Source organism: Empidonax traillii, unplaced genomic scaffold (assembly GCF_003031625.1).
Source record: "Empidonax traillii isolate 1590-97213 ecotype Southwest subspecies unplaced genomic scaffold, ASM303162v1 scaffold209:size809316, whole genome shotgun sequence".
Taxonomy (NCBI): domain Eukaryota; kingdom Metazoa; phylum Chordata; class Aves; order Passeriformes; family Tyrannidae; genus Empidonax; species Empidonax traillii.
Window position 1 is genome coordinate 495,957 of NW_020955402.1, and position 21,561 is coordinate 517,517.

The 21,561-nt window shown below is 39.9% G+C and overlaps 1 protein-coding gene across 1 annotated transcript in view; it reads left to right on the top strand.

Moving 5' to 3' along the window:
• Window positions 1–21,561, top strand: part of SYN2 (synapsin II) — a 168,435-nt gene that overhangs the window by 107,534 nt on the left and 39,340 nt on the right. Inside the window, exons 6-8 of the mRNA XM_027887417.1 lie at window positions 13,241–13,303; window positions 15,642–15,784; window positions 20,897–20,971. Of these exons, the coding sequence (XP_027743218.1) occupies window positions 13,241–13,303; window positions 15,642–15,784; window positions 20,897–20,971 (281 nt within the window). The remainder of the gene's footprint in view (window positions 1–13,240; window positions 13,304–15,641; window positions 15,785–20,896; window positions 20,972–21,561) is intronic.

The window sequence follows — 21,561 nt, forward strand, 5'->3', positions numbered from 1 at the left end:
AGCTTGTGCCAGGATCTGAAGCTGATTTTATGATTTAGCAGAAGAAAGATTTTATCTCGTTGTAGTAGGTTTCTTTCCAGTTTGGATTCAAAAGCCAGTCCTGCGACCTTCTCTATTTTGGTCAAGTAAACAAAGCTGTCCTGTTTTAAGCTCAGTTTTCATTTGCAGGCTCTGATCTTCCCCTGCACTTCTGGGCATTTTCTTGAACTGACGTCCCTGTTTTCAGGCTGGACAGGACTTCATTCATGAAAAGGAAACATCTCAATGCTCTGTTTGTGACCCTTGAACAATTGGTAGTTTCAAGGAATAATTAATTACAAATAAACACTGCAATAAAAGGCATTTTTTAAAAATTAATTCAATCACAGATTTAAAATAATAAGGAAAAATATCCTGGTGTTGTATGTTGGAGGCTCAGCTCTTTCCCTGCATTCCTTATTAATGTCAGTCCTGCTCAGCACAGATCACAGTGTCTGTATTTTCTGGCTGATGTTCTAAGTGAAATACAAACATAAGTACAGAGTTCAAAAATCTTTTTCAACTTCAAATCTTTGGCTGCTGAAGCAATCTGGGTATGTGGAACCTGTAGCCCCCCTCTTTTTATAAAGAAAAATGTTTCATGAGGAAGCAATCTAAAGTTCGATTAGAGAGTAATAAAATACATCTCCAGATTGACATGCAGGACAGGGCTGCCTAAAGGATTGCATGTTTTGTCACTTCCCAAATCAGGCCCAGGATTGAAAATTCATTGACATGACTTGAATCATTTCAATCCAGACTCATGAAAATGTATTTTGTTGAGGCTGAGGTTTAGGTGTAACCAAAGTAGCTTGTTACCTTTATGGAGATGTGTTCATGTTTTACAGCAGCAGGTTTATTTTATTTCTGAACAGTTATACAAATATTAATGCTCTGATTCTTTTTGTTCCTCCCATCTGCCTTGAGACACACTCTGTTCAAAAAGATACGTAGATGCTCAGAATTATTAGAATTGGGTCTTATTTTTAAAATACAGATCCACACTCAGCACTGAGCCAGAAGTGTTGTCACTGTGCCCTGACTTAGTTCACACAGCCATGTTTTGATGTTTTACTTTTCCAGTCTGAAGTTTTAGCATCAAATAACAAGGCTGGATCCTAATCCAGGACTAATGCCTGAAAATAGTTTAGAGCCATTAACATCTCTGCTCTTACCAAGAGGAACCTGACTTCTTTCATGTGAGTGAAGAGGTAAAAAGATGTGAGGCTGAAGCCTTACACGGGAAGTTCAGGCTACGAGAAGGCCCCACAAAGCCCCAGGCAGATGTGTCAGTGGCCTCTGTGCTCAGAGGGTCTGGAACCATTGATTTGCAAGTCTCACTTAGGGCAGTAGGACTGGAAAGTGATGAAGGAATTAATTGGGAGCCACTGATTGGTTTTCATGTGGCATCAAATGGCTGCTGTTATAGATGCCTAACTAGACCAATTTGATTGCTGTTTGCTAAAATTCAAATAATAGAGAAATGTGCTGGGCAAACTGTCTTCTCTCATGTTGAGTGTGCAGCTCTACCTTTCCTGTGGTTGCTTAAGGCACATTTTGTCCAAGGTTCTCCAGAACATGTCAAGTTATGTTCTGCATGTCCTCAAGACATCTAGTACAATCAAACTAACTGTGTAATCAATATAAAAACATTATGCTCAGAACAGAAATTAAAAATAATTTTGTGACAAGTTTAAAATCAATTTACCATTATCTTGTAGATGTAGTTGAGAATTAAATACTTTCACCTGAGTGTGTAAAAGTGTAAAAATGTTAAAACTAAATCTCATATACTAATTGTGCAAATGCCATTAACACATTTTAATTATGATCTTACCTGGTATTGCCTGCAACTGCCCTTGGGATAATTCAGTTGGGTTTCTCGGAGTGTCTCAAAGCCACGTGTACATGGGTGGAATATTGTAGTACGATCACACCTAGAGAAACAAGTGGCCATAGCAGCAGGTCTCAATAAATGTATTTCCCAGTGGTCCCTACCCCTAGCTGGCTTTGGGAGGGATGGGGTGGGACATGCTGTGGTTTTTGAAACCTCAGCAGAACTCCTATTTTCTGGTAAATCTTCATTCTGAAAAGTGAGTTTTGTCAAGTTGCTGTCAGAGTTTAGACAATTACATTGTAGCTTTTGAAAGGGATTTTAGTAGGTCTGTACCCAGAAACATGCTCTCACAAGTGCAAGAAAATGCACTTCTAGCCTCTCTGAGGAGACGAATACTGCCTGTATCTTGTTCTGGTGTCAATGCAGTGCTTAAGTGCCTGTTATCACTGAACAATATCAGCAAGCATTTGGTCTTAGCTTGAGGCTGCATTGGCCTTTTCTATATTTTATGTTGTAGTGGTTTTCATTGTATTAGGAAAATTACTTTTAGGGCCTTTAAAAGGAGCCCCTCTGCTCTGGAGCCAGGCTGGGACAGCTGGGGGCATTCACCTGGGGAAGAGAAGGATCCAGGGAGACCTGAGAGCCCCTTGCAGGGCCTAAAGGGGTTCCAAGAGAGCTGGAGAGGGACTGGAGACAAGGGATGGAGGGACAGGACATAGGGAATGGCTTCAAACTGCCAGAGGGCAGGGACAGATGGGATATTGGGAAGGAATTCCTCCCTGTGAGGGTGGGCAGGCCCTGGCACAGGTTGCCCAGAGAAGCTGTGGCTGCCCCTGGATCCCTGAAAGTGTCCAAGGCCAGGTTGGACGGGGCTTGGAGCAACCTGGGCTGGTGGGAGGTGTCCCTGCCCATGGCAGGGGGCGAAATAAGACAATCTTTGATATCCCTTCCAAGCCAAAGCATTCTGGGATTCTCTGTAAAAAGGACCCCTTGACTCAGCACCCATCCTGTATTACAGTTACATCTTGACCTCATAAAATAAATAAAAAGATTATTCCCAAAAGACAGGAATATTCCTTGACTAACTCCTAAGCACAATAATATTGTATCTGAAATAATACTAGAGAATTTAAAGCCAACATTTTACAAATATAAGCAAGAGGTTTCTGTTTGTATAAATGGACTAACAGTACAGGGCTTCTTTCACTGCACAGTATGTGATGATGGTAATTTTCCTTTAGTTTGATAAGTAAGCCATGATCTCATAGCAAATTATATCATCACACTCATGAGGGATGGAGGGGGGGCAGGATGAAATTGTGCCCACCCTCTGGTTCTGTTCTGATACAGCTGCCACCACTTGCTAATAAGAAACAGAGAAGTTCATTTATCCTGATTCCTTCAATTTGTTATTGACACAGTAGAAGTAACACTTGGCAATTTTTCATTTCTGTCTGCATGAGGAAGTCTGGTGTTAAACAACTAATGTCTGTTTTCTACTGAAATACAAGAAACTAAAGAGGATTGGGGATGAGCCACTGTACTTGGTGAGTTGTGCAATATCAAAACAAGGTAGGAAACTTGACTGCAGGCTAATTTATGATCAGCTTCATCTCTTCTCCAAGGGAATCCTGATTTTGTACGGGACTTCTAGTTCTGGAGGGGCTTTTTGCACTGTGGTTGTCAGGGGCCCTGCTATTTTTTACTATGAGGCATTAGCATCCATCAGCAGCATTGTGGTCATTTATTACCATCACTGTTTCTTTGTCTTCAAAAAGCCCCCAGAGACCTGTACTAAAGCCACTGGGACTCCTGAACTGTGCTGCGTAGGGACTGTCCACACAGCCTTTTCCAAAGGTTTTTGGTTATGATGGGATATTTCACAGCCACCTTGCCATCCCTTCCAGCTGTCCCGTGATCTGGGTCTGCTCAGGCTTTTGCTTGCACTGCCTGCTCTGTGCGTTGCCTTCTGCCAGTCGGCAGAGTACAGGTTTTTATCTGTATCAATCTTATCTTCTCTCCACTGTAGCTAGTGAATCTCATTTGAGAAGGTAGCAGGCAGGATTCTCCACAGCAACAGTTTATCCCTTGCCTACTCCATGCTTTGCTACGATTCTTTCCTCCCTGGTTCCCATTTGGCATTGCATTTACTTCTCTTTCAGTTTACCTAATCTAGTCACAGTCCACATCCTGAACAGAACCTGCCCAATCACGTAGAAAACTCAGAGTTAGAATAATATTTCACAAAATAGATGAGCTTTCAGGGATTTTAAATTCCAGTGCCTCTGTGTGTACTACCTGCTTCAAAAGGAAGGGTATTTATAGCTGTCACCTCTGAAACACTACAGTAAAAAAACCATCCAGTTTATAGTCACAGCAATTGGGGTAATTGTTTTATAATGTGGCAAAATGTTACTTGACTTTAGAGGCAACAGTTTGCTAATTAGTTGGTTGAATGATAGGGATTGATTGAAACACTGATATGCCAGAATCAAAATATAATTTGTTTCTGCAAAGTTTCTGTCTCCAGAACTTCTGCTAGAGATCTGTGGGAACTGCTCTCTTTGATTCACTGCCAGTACACTTAATGTTTTCCCTCTTAGTGACAGTTCCTGTTTTCATCCTGAGCAGCTGTTGAAAATAGAAGACTTTTCTGCCATCAAGATCACTTTGTGTTGATTTGGATACCTGTGATTTTTCAATTGAAAAACCAGTTGTGGGGACAAAGGCGCTGCAGGTTGATTTCCTGATGACAGTGTGGTGTCACTTCGTACACTCAGATCATCTCCAGCCTCGCAGGGATGTCAGGGAACTGCTTGCTGCAGATCCAGGCTCTGCAGTTGATGCTGGTGGCAGCTGGAGGCACAGGGTTCTCAGAACACCCAATTCTGCACCAGCTCCCATGAACATCAGTGGGATTTGAGGTGGCCCAGCAATTCTCCTCCATATTGCACTTAGTTTATAAACTTGTTTAGGGGAAAGGACTCACAGTTAAGGTGTATTTGCCTCTCTCTCCCTGGGTACCTGGCACACTAATAAATTAAAGTTCTACTCTTTTTATCTGCTTCAGCTTTTAGATTTCTTTAATGTACCTCTACCTAAAAAAAAAAAAAAAAAAAAATACTAAGCACATCAGATTCTCCCCTGGCTTGGGGGTATAAAACCCTACTGCAGGGACTAACAATGCTACACCTACTTTTGGCAGGTACAAGGCAGCGAGAGATTTGGCTTGACATTTCCAAACTCTGTGTTTGTTGGGAACAGCAGCTGGTTGAGGATGAGGTTCCTGCTTTCCTTGCTGCAGAGAGTCCTGTGCTGGGCTGTCCCAGTGGTGACAGGAACTCCTGCCTGGCTGAGCCCCCACTTTATCTGGAAATTGTGTTTTCTGAAAACCAAACAGACCAGAGAAAGTACATCTGCTGCTTGTTTATTGATTTAGGACTCTTCCTGCCTGTTTCTGGGAAAGAAAAAATGAATAAAAGGCCACCTTCGTTATTTCACTTTTAATTTCCTTTCTCCAAAGTAAGCAGAGCAAAATTAGATTTAGGCTGATGCATATTCCACAAATAAATTCCATGGAACTAGAGTGGTTAAATGAACTTTGCTTGGGGATTATTGGAAAGATAAATATTTAAACACTGAACTTGTTGTTTATGCAACACCTGAGGGTTTTTTCGCTACTTCTCCGCCCCCTCTTTTTTTTCTTATTGTGGCTTTTCTAGTCAGCTCCACCACAAGGACATTAAAGCAGGGTGAATACAACCTTCAAAAAACTATGTTGTCTGTATTGTTGTTAGCAGGGGGTTTTTAACTTTTTTTTTGTTATAGTTGATGAACTTTGCCTAGTTCTATTTTTATAGACAGCTTTGATTATATTTTATACTCTATCTTAGTTAGAAGAATTCAAAGTAAATTTAGAATAATTCAAATTATGTCTCTTGGAAACAAACCAGCCTGTATTGAACTCTGAGCATTGTTCAAAAATACTTAAATTGCAGTAGAACTTATAAAACTTTGGATGCCATAATGTATAAAGCTTAAATTTTAAGGTTTTCTTTAAAATTATTAGACTTACAGTGAAGAAATTGCAGGATGACACTCTACTAACCAGAGTTATAAAGTCCAGGACATTTCTGCCACAGGAAAGGAGAGGTATTTCCATTACAAAATGCTAACAATAATACAGATGGAGACTGTGCTGGTTAATTCTATAACCAGCTACTGGAGAACTGAATTACCTGCACTACATATTATCCAAGACAATAATAGTGCCTGGAGGTATTGTGGGAGAAGTTTTATCAAACTAAAATATTCCCTTCAACAGTAAAAGGCATGTTAAGCACATGTACGAAATCTTTAGGTGGGCAGATGCTAAAGATTTATATAACAAAGGGATACTTGTCTTTTTAATCCTACAGTACAAAAAATATTCAATTTTAAAGGGTTGATGCAGATGAAGTGTTAAGAAGCCATGATAATAATTATCCTTGCTGTTGTGACATCAATAAGAGAATTATAAATTAACTGGCTTTTTCGATTTTCATACTAATCCACAAGTGCCTCTAACTGTAAGCCAGCTTTATTGTTATCAGCTAATTTGCATCAAATTTACATTCTTTAGAGGATGTGTCCAGAAATTCAAGACCTGAAATGTTTATAGTTGTCAGCATTTTGCAAATGGCTTTTCATTTTCCAAACTGAGCCTAGTTGAGTGTCTGGGCTTCATAGTAAGAAAAAATAAAAAAGGATGTGCCTTTAGTGGGTATTCATGGTATTTTTGTGTAGAGATCTCTAGGCAGTGTTACCAGCTATGGAAATGTCCTACAGTGCCATCAGCCAACAGGATTCCCAGGTATGTGTGAATGGGGTTGTGGTTGTAGTTACTGAACCTTACAGGAGCGGGGGTACACAATTCTGGGATTTCAAAGCTGAGCTGGAATCAGACAATTCCTTCAAAAATTCTTGTGGAAAAACTATCACCTCCTGCAACCAACAGACTCCATTCTGTTGGGGTGGGGGGAACCATTAAGGAGGATTTCTGACCAAGAGCTGGAGTTTGGCTCGAGTTTAGAGAAGAACAAAGCGAGGAGGCAGAGGTGTGTTGGTAAGGAGAGATGTCAGATCTCTGATCACTGCTCAGATCCTGCACAACCACCCCACATTCACCAAACAACACTGCTGCCAGCTGCCTCAGCTGACAGAGGGAGTTCCTCTGTAAAACAGGGATGCAGTTTATTTTGTCAGGTTCACTGGAAGGACATGACTCGTTGATGTGTTCAGGTAACAGGAGGTGTTTCCCTGTGGCTGCTGCTGCTGCTATGCTGGAACTGCATGCACAGGACCCACATTGCAGTTCAAAGGAAATGGATTCAGGAAGGACAGAAGCATTAGGCATTTCTTAGGAAGAGGTACTATGGCACAGTACTCCTTTTACTTCTGATTTTTCATTAAAGATCACTGAAAATACTGGTAGTGGTAGAATGTGAAAACAGGGCACCTCTTCCTGGGCATAACATTAATTCATGAGCTTTGTAATTTTATTAATTTAACTGCTCAGATGTCAGAATTGTAGCATCTCATTCAATACTTTCCTTCTCAGAGAGCAGTTTTTCTTTTGCTCCTTGGTTTGGCTTGTTGGTTTGTTGGGGTTTTTTCTGCCTGGCAGTTCCAAACTGGGGATCTCAACACCACTGGGCTGTGTAGCTGTTGACCTGTCATATACTCTAGGCCAGTGGACATAAATGTTGGTTTGAATAATGTTAATGAATTCTTTGACAAACACTCTATGCTTAGATAACAGATTAAGTCTTCCAGAAGAATATGGATTCCTTTTTTTCAGCAAGAAAAAGAATCCTCTGCTGGCTTGTGACAGATAAGGAGAAGGGAAAGTCTGTGTTTTAACTTTAACTATTTTTTCTTAATTTTTGGCTGGCAGGGTGTGCTTAGGTTTGATCTTGCAGTATGTTCTGAATGCAACCAGTTTGCCAATTTACTACTGTGCATCTCCAGAGCAGGGCTCAGGAGCTTTCAAGCCTTTTCATGCTCATGCAGCCCTCTAGGACCCATGATTTCACCGGTTATCTGCTGTGACAACAGCAGTTCTCAACGTACTTGCTTGCTCTTTTAAGCACCTATATAATGTGATCAGTGTATTTGTTTAACTGTTTTAGTTGGGCAAATTTGTCTTACATTCTGCAAAAGCAAAGACCAGTAATTGCAGTGCTTTCTGATTGAATTTGCTGTATGTCCCTGTTCATTCTCTTTACTTATTAATGGGAACAGAACAGAAGACAGGCCACATGTAAATTTCCTGCAAAAAAACATATGGAACGTATTGAAAATATCTTGACATTTCAGAAAAGTAGTACAATGCTATTTTGCAGATTTCAGGCATTTAAAATAGGTTCTGACCAGTAACTAATGAACCTTTGAACCTAATTTGTGTTTGAATCCAATTTGAAAACTTTCCTTGCAACATGGAACAGGAACATTTGATGTAATAACATCTACAGAGGAGTGAAAATCCAAAGTGTTTCAAACCTTCAATAGGATGGTTTGATCACTTACTGCTCCCAGCCCCAGCAGGTTCAAAAAGCTTTGTGGTCTCAGGCTGGGTAACCCCACAGATGTCATGAGCTGAGAGACTTAATGACATGAGAAACATGCTCCTGTGGCCTGTGTCAGAATACCTGGCAGGGAATGCACACTTACCTTAATTCAGGTTTATCCAGCAGCTTCAGGATATTGGGTCAAATCCTCCCTGTCCTTCCATCAGTAGAACTCCTGTTGCAGGTAGTTCCTTGTCTGTAAATCTAAATAGCTTAATTGCAGCTGTAATAACTTTGTAGGTTCCCTGTATGGGAACCAAAAAAGAGCAAATGGAAAATTGGAGAAATAATGAGTAACCTGAGTTCCAGTACTGTCTTTGCTCTTATCGAACTAATACGAGTAGATCCAGTGAAAAATGAATGGTGAACCCACAACTGTGAGACCTGTTGAGGGGCTCCTGTCTGTGTTGTTTTCAGCAATTTAAAAGAATTAAAGAATATTGCAGATGCTGCTGGAGGCTGTTTGAAAGGATTAGTGTTGGACACAGGCCTCTAGTTTCCCCTTGGAGATTGTGGAGTGCAGATCTCGGGGTGTTCAGAAGCTCTGCCCGTGCAGCTCCTCTTGGTGTCAGATGCCATTGCAAGGACACAGCCAAACCCCCACATCCATTCGTTATAGAAAAACTGCTCCTGCAACAACTGCAATAATTAACTTCAAAGGTGTTCATCTGAAAAAAACAGAATCAATTTCGGGGGCATTCGTGCAACACCATGAAAAGATTTATTTTCAACTGGACTGCCTTGAAAATGATAAAATAAATGGTAGTTCTGTAAAATAAAGTGATAGTAAAGAATTAAGCTGTGGGCAAATGAGCTCCTGAAGGACAAATACTAATAGATAGTCATTTGGGGAGAGAAAAGATAGATGTTATTAAAAACATGATGATTTTTCAGACAGGATATTACAGACACATTTTAAACCCATATATTCTGTTGTATTTCCATTACAGATTTAATCACTTCTCATATTTATTCCCTAATCCTCCTGTGTCCTTGAGCCCTCCAGTGCAGTTAACCATGAGAGCATTAGTCTTCTAACACTTGGGGAAGTGCCTGGCCTGCCAAGTGGTGTTAAAACATTGCTGCTACACTCACTGCAACTCCTGTCACCTGTGAGCAAACCCCCAGTTTGAAGGTGTAACAACCATTGGATTTGTCCAGTCATTAACTATGAATCTTTATTCCCACTATTAGTATATGACAGAAACCATTGTAACATGTCAGTTCAGTAAAGCCACTTCATGCTAAATGTTTATGAGGTTAAAACTTAAGAACCAACTTCTGTTACCCAGATTTTAAAAGGATTCCTCTTCAAAACATTTTTCATTACTGCCTCTTATCTTCAAAACATAATCTACTGTTTGCTCTCCTTGGCAATGTCTCTTCAAGTTCACAGATCAAAGTAGTAACTACTACGAGTAGTGCTTAGTTCTAATCCTAGAAGAGAGCCATGCAACTTATCCTAAGTCAATGTTCTGTTGAAACATCACCTTTACATAAAATAACAGTATGAGAGGTTAAAACCAGATAAATGCAAGTGTGTAGACTGAAACCATCTTTGCAATTTTTGAGCTGATAAAACATTTGAATACTCAGTGGTGTTATTTTGATTAATGATATTGTATTAGCAAATATCAATATATACCTCAACTGCTTGTGAAGGTGTTCCTACATAACAGTTTTTCCAGCTGCTACCAACATTCATTACTGATCCTATCATATTCCTATCTATCTACAGAAATATTTTATTCCTTGTTTCCCAAGTATTCTGTTTTCTCTCTAGTTGATAATGATGGTTTATTACATTGCTATTTAAGTTAGAAGTCCCATTTATCCTTTTTTTTTTTTTAATTCTGCCGTATTTCGTGTGTATTATATGTATGTGCAATGTTTCATGCAGTGTAGACATTTCCGTCTCTCATATTTCTGAACTTACCAAATTTCTTGCTGGTATTTGGGGTTTTTTCCATCAGTTTTTAATTGCCACTGTAGAATTTTTTTTGTAAAAACGACCTTTCCCCCTTAATAATACATTTCAAAGCAAACCCACAACGAGCCCTGTTAGTATCCACTCTGTTGAAAGTGGATCCATTGATGGATCTTCTTTCAAGGTGCCTCCCTATCAAGTAATTATACTGTAAATTAAAGGGAAAATCATGGAACCCGTAAGTTTTCACTGTCACTATCACATTATCATATATAATAGACAGATAGATAGATAGATAGATAGATAGATAGATAGATAGATAGATAGATAGACAGATAGATAGAAATAACTACAACTCCATCAGCCCTGGGTTCATGGGCCTGTCACAGGGATAGATGAAAACAAGAGAAATGCATGGATAACTTAATTTTGTCTGCCTTCTATGCTTCCTGGTTTTTTTTCTCTCTGAAATTTAAAACACATCATTCAGCTCTTTTTCCCCGCTGCCACCTCTTCCCTCAGGCTGTGCTGGGATGTGGTGTCCCACATGGAATCTTGGGATCAGGCTCCAGAGGGAAATGATTAGTGCATTTTGCGAGGTAGAAAGCACAGTTACTTTTCCTTTTTTTTTTTTTTTTTTTTTTGAAATGAGTTTGTTCCTGTGGCCCACAGAGGGTTCCACAGCTTTGGGATCATAGGAAGATATGTGGTCCTCCTAATTACAGGAGTGCCCTTTGTATTGCTATAGTTAGAGCATTTCCATTGCAAACCCCAGTGCAGTGGTTTGTAGTTCAGTCACAGAAATGTGGTCCTGTCCTTACGAATCTTGAGTCAGGCAATGATTTGTTCTCACTCTTGCCCCCAAAAATTGAAAAAAACACACCTAGCTTTAAAATCTGAAAGCAATACATAAGTGACTAGATGTTGCCCATGCAGGATTTGTGTTCTTAAATTGCTGTGTAAGTGACCTTTACTGTATCATGCTTTTGCAAATGCTTGTGGCTATTCTGAGGCTAACCAATTGTTTTCATGCTTATGTGCCTGAACCTTAATTGGTTAGGGTGAAACAGCACTTTAAAAAGCAATTAAATGTATTTTGGATTTAAAGACCAAGGCTTGAAGTGGTGCATAAGCAGGAGTTAAATAGAGGGTGTTCAGAGTTTTCAGTTATCAATTCCTGCAATATTGACCAAAGTATCCAGAATTTCTCCAAGAAAATACAAGTACACAGGCACAGAAATGTGGCAGCTGCAGTTACATGTGGGACATCAACAACTAAGAGATGGTGGGAGAACACTCGGCTTGCCTGTGATCCTGGATTTCAAGGCTCAGGGGTGCCCTGGCAGAAGATACATCTATGACATCTTAAATCATGGAATAAATTACCAGGAAAACTGCACATCTTTAAATCAAATCTGTTTTTCTCCTGCAAAGACACTCTAGCCCTGATTTTGGATTTGATGCAGAAATCAGTGAGGAACCTCCCCAGCCTGTGTTGTGTAGCTGCCAGCTGTGGGACCCTGCAGTTTCACCAGGCTTTGAATATTCTGGTGTGTTAAAAGGGTGGATCCAAAGATTCCTTCTGTTCCTTTTGATGAGGTAGAGCAGAAACTGAGATTCTGTCAAAAAACAAAGAACTTGGTTTGATTAGATGTCCTTTATATATATATATATATATATATATATATTTATATATAATATTACATCAGTATGCATTTTAGAAAGTTCATTACAAACTATAAGAAAAGAAAGAGCTTCAAGTGTTGCACTGGGAATGTGAGGGTGTGTAGTGTGGAATATGAACCTTGCAGTGAATGCCCACTTGTTCTCATGCAGTTCTGGTATTTTTAATGCAGGCATCTTTAAATCATATTGAAAATAAATGTTTAAATATAGGAAAAGTGTGTGTGTATTGTAACCAGCTTTATAACCTACCAATTTGATTGTATTCACTGCATTGAAATGGGGTTCTAAATGAAGGCTTTGGAGCCCATAACACTGTCCTACTGCTTCCCAGTTTTATTACACCTTGAAGGTGTTCAGTTTTTTATTTCTAGTTATAATCCTCTTCTACTAAGTCTGTGTGTTTGTGCTTGGTTGATAGATGTTCAATACATGTGCATTTTAGGTGGAAGAAAAAGAAGTGCCAGCTGTGCCCGTGACTGGGAGATCTAAAACTTCAAATGAATGGTGGAAATAAAACTGGCCATTCGCAGACCTTTCTGAAAGACAGAACCACTACCATTACATTAAATAAAGTGTTTTCATATGCTTTTGTATATTTGATTTCCTACCCAATAGCTGAATTATTCCTTGCATTCAATGCTGGAACCTTTCCTAGAAAACTTGGATGTTCTGTCTCAGAAGTAGGATCTGTCTTTAAAGCAAGTTTTGTGGTGAATTAAACATCATTGCTTTCATAAGTGGTCACAAAATGTATTTATAGCCATGCTAAGTAATGGAATTCAAGCCAAAAAGGTGGTTAATTTGACATTGTTAATGATTATAACCTTGAAGAGTGTGAGTTTATTGGTCAAAAAACACAAGCAGGAAAACATAAAATAGGAAACAGCAGAAATTCAGTTAAAAAGTGAAGTCAAAGGAAAGACATATAGAAAAGAGAAATACGCCAATTGGCTGCATGGGAAATAACACAGACCTCAGAAAACACACAGAGTAAGTCATCAAAGCACAGTATTACACAGATGATTAACAGTTCAAGTAACCACATGACAAGAGCAGCATTGGCCTCATTCTTATTATACTTAAATAATTTCCCTAAATGATGTTGCTTAATCCTTTAACTCCTGGTTGCTCTCTCTAACCTGTCTGTTTTGTTTCCCCCCTCAGCTAACAATGCCAACCTTTCCTGTTGTTGTGAAGATTGGACATGCTCATTCAGGCATGGGAAAGGTGCAGATGCTACTTATTGCATGTCAGGAGGGTGTTTGTCTAAAATACTGTGCATGTTCATTCCTTTCCTGGATATTTTACCTTTTAACTGTCCAGGCTCTGCCTCAGATCCCTATCCTTGCAAATCTCTGCTTGTCTCTTGTTCAAGAAAGCATCTCTCTTCAGGAAAATAGAAACATGCACAATGTGTTCTCACATTGAGGCCTTTGCAGTTGATGCATTGCCCTGCACAGGATGCTCTTTGAAATATGCTGAGATGCTTTCTCGAAGCAAAACCTTGTTTATGAATTTGGGTGATTGCGCTGAAACTCTTTAAGAGTCAAGGTCTGTTGCACAATCCAGCTTTTTGGACCTGGGACTTTGGGAAGGTTTTGCCTTGGTTCTTTATCAGTTTCAGCTTGATACTGAACTTTTATTAATGTATTCTCTGTGATTGTTTCATACCACTATATAACTGCTGCTTTCTTTCTCCAAAGTAATTGCATTTCAGTGGTGAGTACAGTTGTTTTGGTATCACTTCTCTCACAGTGCTGGGTCGATGGGATATGATTTCAATCCCGATTTCACTGCTATCAGTGACAATTTCTAGTCATTACAGAGTAACTTCACTCACTGAAAACATTTCAATGCCCTAAGTGTTTTAGATTTTAAAACAAATCATCAGAGAATAGTTACATTTATGATTTTTAATCTTCAAAAGTTCCATGAACATAATATTTGCCACTAGCAATAGAAATAGAAAACTGATTTAATTGCAAGTTGTACTCTATGTTGTCTTCTTTCATTTATCACTGTTTTGCTTTATTTGGTAGTTATTAGTAAGTCAGTGGAATTCCAGCAGCCAATTTTCTTGAGAGGAGAGTTAACCACTAATTAAACTGCCATGTCTGAGGATTGCATATGTGAAGTGTTAGAATGTTTATGCCATATTTCAATATTCACCTCTCATTTATAGAAAAAGAATGGACAGAAATGTTCAGCATATCAAATGTCTAGAAATAAATCTAGGGGTTTTTTTTTTAAGCCCTTAGAGAGCCTTTTGTTGTTCTGCTTAGTCAGAGGGGAAAGGAAGGTTCTCCTCATACCCCAGGCCTCCCTGAGGGCTCTGCCAGCAGGAGTGTTTCCAGTGGTCCCAATTACACTTGTGCAGGCCAGGAAGTTTTCAGAAAATCAAGTTGTAAGTGGGCTTTGTGTCTAGTTTTGTGGCTCTCAAATGGCAAATTACTCTCTATCTTTCCCCATCTGAGAGCTGGGAGTAAATAGTTAAAACTTTGGGCTTTTAAATGCAAGTCCCACCTCCCTGAGGGCCCTCAGGTTCCCTTTAAGTACCAGGTGACAGTAAAAGCAAACAAGACACTGGACTTGCAAAGAGTTACAAACTCCCCTAATATTAGATCCCATGAGAAATACTAATCCCTGCCTCCTTTCCTCACCTTTCTGACATGTCCTTTGGAGCAGTATGGTGGAGATCCATTGTCCCTCTCCCATTTTCTACCAGCCCTAAGGTTTCTCTTGTGAGTCTCTTTCCCCCCCCGCCCCCCCCCCCATCCCGTTTCAGCCAGCTTTGAGTTAGCCCCAGAGATGTGCCCTCCCCTGGACAAAAGTGATGTGTCTGGACTCCCTCTGCCCACTAAAGATTCCTCCCTTTCCCTCTCGATCAACATTCCCCACTTTTCCACGTCCTCCTTATTTCAAGGTGTTGAAGTTGATGGTTTAGCACCATTTAGAACCACCTTAGCACAGTGTTCCACCCCGAGGAAATTGTGCTCCTACGAAGCCCAAATCCTTGCAGAGAAGTGGGAAAAATGAGAATAATGATTCTGCTGATTTGAGCCGCCCCTCTGTGCATCCTGGGAATGTGCACTCATCAGGATATTGTGACCCTTCAGCTCCTCCTTCACGGGAGAAGCTGATGGGATGATGTGACAGTACATGGCGGGCTTCAAATACATTTAGTTACATGAACAATTTACAGAAGCAGCAAGAAATCCATATAAATTAGAGTTACATATCACACCTTAAAAAATCCTAACGCCTGCAGATGTATAATTGACAACCACCATTTCAAAAAAAACTAAAGCAAAATGAAATTCCACTATCTGCAATTTTCTTTCTATAGATGAACAGGTATTTTGCCTAGAAAAATAGATACTTTAATGCATAAATGTTATAGAATCTAGAAATCAGATAAAATATCCTATACTTTTTTGTAATAAACTCATGCTGTCCAAAACCATACTTCTCATGAATGCCATTTGCAACTGAAATTTTACATTTTATTCCTAATTACTCTTTTTTCTTTTGTACATGCTGTTGTCTTGTGACATGATGGCTGCAGATCAAGGTAGACAACCACTACGATTTTCAGGACATAGCCAGCGTGGTAGCCCTTACTCAGACCTACGCCACCACTGAGCCCTTCATAGACTCCAAATATGACATCAGGATCCAAAAGATAGGCAGTAACTACAAAGCATACATGTGAGCCAAAACCTTATCTTCTTTCATCCTTTGTTTCAAAATTGATACGCACCAGTAAGATGATGTTGGATGAATCTCTGAGCTGATGTGGTGACTCTGTGCCTCTGGAGAGAGTGTTTCAGACTTTTTAGATTTATCAAGACTATTTTTTAAGTTGATTGTGATTGGGAGGAGGAGAATAAGACAACAGGTGAGCTTGCCAGAGTTGTTTTTCTGCTAACCTGTGCTTATTGTTTTCGTTTAAAGAAAAAACCAGTTGGAAGGGGATTTGTTTTTGTAGGGAACTTGTTAAATAAGACTCCTTTGTATCTTTTCATAAACTTAGGACCAAATTTTCTTCTCCCTCTAAGGATAGTTGGATGTCAGTCACACACACAAATCTGAATTGTCACACTTTCCCGGAACAAAGCCCTCTCTTTTTAACATAACACATGTGAAAACAATTCCAATCTTGCAGTGACCTGCACATAGATGGAGAAAATCTCTTCTAATTTTAGAATCCAGGTGTTTGTTTAAAGATCATGACTATATGAGAGGATGTTTCAGTTTCACAGACATTACCCTGGAGCAGCAAAACAGGTTATTGTGCAGCAGTTGAGCTGTGGTAACTGTGCTTATACATATTTTTACTTACCAATTTTTGATTATCAAGCAGTGTAATCTGACATACACTGATTTTGTTCCTGGTTTTAAGACAAGTTAGATCATCTCATTTCTTAGTTCCCTCATGCTTAGAATTCTGAGGCAGGAAAAATGTATCAGAATACAGATAAAAATACACATACATGTGCACACCCATCTACACACACAGATACATTTCTCGAGGAACTTGTGAACATTGGAGGGATCAGAGATTTCTTGTATGTTGACATTTGTAAGGTTCTTTTATCAGTCAAGTTCTTTATCAGTAGAAACATTTGAACTCCAAGCAAGGCATAAATACTAAGAGCAGGAAAAGTTGGAGCTTGGTTAATGCAAATGCCTAAAATGTTTTATAATTCCAATGTTTTTATCATTTAAATGGGTTGACATTAAGTGCCAAGTAACTTCGGAACAGCCAAGAAGTTCTAGGATAAAGAACCTTTAGCCCAATGTGTAAAAATACATCTCCTTAGGTTGCTCTCAGAAGGCCACATACTCTGGACTTCTCCACTAAGACATGACTGTCAGAGAATCAGAGCTAACTGCTGGTCTGTCCTGACCTGGGACTGACGGGGCTCTTGAGAGAGAACACCAGACATCAGGCCTTTCCAGAACAGCTCAGTAGTTCATCTGCCACTCGCTGTACATCTGAGAGGCCTCAGGAAAGCACAGCACAGACTGGGTGGAAATACTGTCCCCATAGATCAGCCCCACCCAGCAGTGTGGACTGATTTGGTTTGAACTCCTCCTGATTTGGTTTGAACCCAGAGTTACCTAAATTTTGCAGAAACAGCGCGTTGAAAATCTGAGTTGGGCACAGTGACTAAGGCAGAACACCCAAAAAGCTCATGAGGATTGAAGGGTTTCTGAAATCCTTTGCTGGTGATTTTCAGTGTTTTCAGTGATACAGAACTGTGACTTATGCTCCCTACAGAATTCAGGTGTGTTGGGCCTTCCCCACCTCTCCCTAAAGACAACAAGAATCTTTAAAAATGCTTCTGAATGATACAGCATTCAATCCCCAGCTTCTCCAGGAAAGTTAATTCGAATTCTGCTTGTTTGTCTTAACATTGTTACTCCAGACTGTTGACTTTTTCTGGCTTTACCCCCTCTCTGAGGACACCCATCCTACATTTCCTAATAGCACGATGCTCCTACACCCCCAGGTCACCTGTCCAGGCCATATCTTGATCCAGTCCCACTGCTTGCCCAGACCCTCCTGTCTCTTCAGTCCTTCCCTCCTATTCCTAACCTGTTTTGTTGCTCTAGGCTCTCCCTCACCCCTTGGATTCTCCTCAGTACAATTCACCAGCCCTGCCCTCTCACCCTCCTCCCAGTCCCAGCCAACCTTCCTTCTTCACCACAGACCTTTTCATGCAACTGTTTCTGCCTCTGCAAGACTGGATGGTATTTTCTCTCTTGTTGGTGCTTTGACAGGTAGATTCCTTGTGCTGTGCTGCCCATCTCTCCCCTCCTCTCTTTTTTATAATAAATTAAGCTGATTTTTCCCACTCTTGCAGCTCCCAAGGGCAGAGTCTTAGGAATTAGGCCCAGCTCTTACTGGTTCTGATACATCACCACATACCAACAGCCAGATGCCGTATTAGTAATGACTGCTCATCCCTTATTGTAGAAATTGAACCACAACATTTTGTAGGAGAGAGCTCTTCTTTTTTTTTTTTTCGTTTGACTTGAAATTTAAATGCTGTTCAGTGTCTAAAAAAATTTTGAGAGAGTCAGCCATGGTAAATTTATCATTTTGAAACATAAATGTTTCTTTTTCACAGAAGAAGCAGTTGACCTAAGGGACAGCAAAAATACATTGAAATGACAGCCTGTTCCTCCTACCTTTTATTTATTTTTAAGTTTCTCCTCAGAAACCATGGGTTCATCCAAATGCTAAAAACCTAGTGATCATTTTTTCTCTAGATTCTTTCGTACAGCTTAATCACACACAAAAATGAAATACTGATCCATTGTTACAAAGCATCATGGGAAGAAGATTTACCAAATGTCTGAAAATTTATTCATGTGCATACATATCCATGATGTCAGTAGAATATTGTTTTACAGCTGGTTCTCATTTTGTTCTGTGACACAGGAACAGAGCACTTGGAGAGTCACCACAAAAAAATACCAGCTGAACATTTGTTTTTGTACTTTAAAGAGAGTTATTAAGAGCTTCAGTTTTATAATTCTGTGGGAAATTGTGGTTTAAGTGGATCCATGACTCACCAAACACTGGTGCTTATTGTCTGTCAGTGGAGATTATGGCCAAAATGCAGCACTGGATCCGTGTAAATACCACAGCTCCTTGGACCCTTTGTGACACATACTTAACTGCCCTGGTACCCAGACAGAATTCAGCTGACTTCAAGGAAATAGAGTTGAAGAGGGTCACACACAATGTACAAAACCAGAAATACAAAAGCCCTGTATGTATATCCCCCCTCCAAAAGCAGTGCTCTGAACCCGGAGCTTAAAGTACTTTGATCAAAAGGTCAATAAACCAGAAGTACAGCACATCAACCAAAGGAACAGTGCCAGGGGATCAAACCACAGAGCAGGCTGCCTACACAAGAAAAGTAGGTAGACAGTTCTACATATTTTTCTGATGACCAGTCCCTGTCCCAGCAATTTGCATTGGGTACTGTAAATGCTACTAAATTAAGCAGAAAGGTGTTGGAAAAGGGGAAGCTCAAGTTACTATGAATTGTTTACCTATTTTAAAACAGTTCTTCCTTCTTGCAAAGACCCAATCCAGGATAAACATGTTAAGCCTAAGTGTAAAGCACTCAGGAGTGTAGGAGTTGTTTAATTTATTTTTCAGTGTTTAGTAACAGAGGAGGAAATAACTATGTGAAAGACTCTTTGCAATTATCAAAAGTGAAGAAGAATGGGAAACCTTCCTATTTCAGTAGAGGAGTTCACATGTGAATTACAGAAATCATATCTAGCGTTTGGAGTGCCAGATGGTCTGGTTAGATGGTTTTGTATCAGTTAACCATGGTCTGATGGAATCCCTCTGGTCCTGAAGGACATCTGTGTCAAGCCCACGAGCTGCTGAGATTCCTGCAGTTAGGTCTAAATCCATAGCCTTCCCCATCTGGTCCCTGCAGCATCCTTAGAGCCTGCCAAGCATCAGCTGGGAGATTTCTTCAGGTTCAACAGGGAGCCTTGGACTTTGTGGAGTGAAAGCAGGGCTCAAAGCAAACCATCTCTGCTTCTCTAGACAGCAGGGTTGAGGTTACATCACTGCGGCTGAGGATCTGGAACTAAATGCTAGCTAAAAGTCCTCAGGATGGTTTTTCCTGATTTGGTCACATCTTGCTTCCTAAAAGCCACCTAAAATAGTCCACGCTAATGATGCCTGTGAGAAGTCTGCAATAGAGTTGGATTGTGATTTGTGAGAAGTGTTATCTCTCTGATGCAGAATGTGTGTGTAGAGTAGTAATGAACCTAAAATTATTCATTTGCAAGTAGACACACATATATAAATATCACTTTAAAAAATGAAGCAGAAATCACAACACAGCCTTATTACTGGGCTTATTACATGCTTGTTCCCCTCTCACTAGTTTCTCCCACATCCATAAAGAGCATGGCATCATGTGCTTTAAAATTCAACTAACTTTATGAGACTCCCAAAGAAAAGGCAATATTCCCCCACAATTGCTACTGACCCTCGTAATTATGTTAATGGAAAAATGGAGAGAAAACTATAGCTACTGTCTAATATACTTTTAATACATTACAGCTGTTCTTATGACTGGAAACACTTCATAACTTATATCCTTAGCCTCTTCCCAGTACAGCATTTAGGGTTCAGAAAACAGCAATCTTCTCAGCCCTGGTAGCAATCCCAGGGTCTGAGGAGGGAAAAAAACTTTACAGGGATCTTTTTTCTTAGACATGAAACAGGAGGTGGTGTACTCAGGTCCTGACATAGACTATTTAGATTATATTAGTAGATAGCAAAGAGGGAAAACTGGAGGACAACCCAAAATCCAGCTCCAAAACAGCTCTGAAATCACTTCAAAGGATCACTTTAATTACTGGGAGCTAACTCTGCAGTGGTATGGGTTTGAAAGGAGAAGCTGAAGCTCCTTGACATTTCCATTTGCAGTAACAGTGTGTTCCAGGCCATTCAGTTCCCTTACAGCCAAAACCAGCTCTTTGCTAACACTGCCAATCATAGTAGGGTGGGGGTTTTTAAAAAGTCTTATCTTAATAAATGGGGAGCAGAAATTTCTCAGCACTGTCATACTTTGTAATGTGCCTCCAGTGAAGTATTACTGACAATGGCGGTGTCTCTTAGAATTCCTCAGGGTTTAGATGTTCTGTTACAACATGCCAGGTATGAAAAAGGTGTAAATAGTGCTATTGTGTTCATGTGAAAAGCAGAGTAATTTAACGGAGAGTGAAAGTATGAAACCATTGGCTCTCTTTGTAATATTTTCCCCCTTTCAGGAGAACTTCCATATCTGGAAACTGGAAGACAAACACAGGCTCTGCAATGTTGGAACAAATTGCTATGTCAGATAAGTAAGTCGAGTCTCATGTAAAAGGTAATTTTAAAAAATTAATGGAATTTTATTTTGAAATAATTTTTTAAAAAAATCGCAGTGTTATCATAGAATCATAGAATTAACTGGGTTGGAAGAGACCTCCAAGATCAGCAAGTCCAACCCCACTGTGATTACCAGATCATGGCACTCAGTGCCACATCCAGCCTTGGATGATAAGCAATTCAGAGTAAGTGCATGCTGATAAGCAATTCACAGTAAGTGCATGTATTGTGTTCATTGTGGGAAAAAAAATCTTGCAGTTAGAAGAAAGTCCATGAGGCAGCAGTTCCATTTGGCTCCTCTCACAGTTCACTCACCACACACAGCAGCCTTAGGTGTTTGTGTGCACCCTTAAGTTCCTACCTCTATATCTGCACCTCGAAAACTACTGCAATTCCTTTCAGAAACGTTACATTCAACCTGTCATTCATTTCCTCTGGTTCCTTTGTCTCTTTTACCTTTCAGTCCTATCCCATGCATGTTGCTTTAAACTTTTCTCTTTCTACTTCTTCTATCATAACCAAGCAATAGTCTTCACTTTGCCTATTTAAATCACATTTCTCTCTT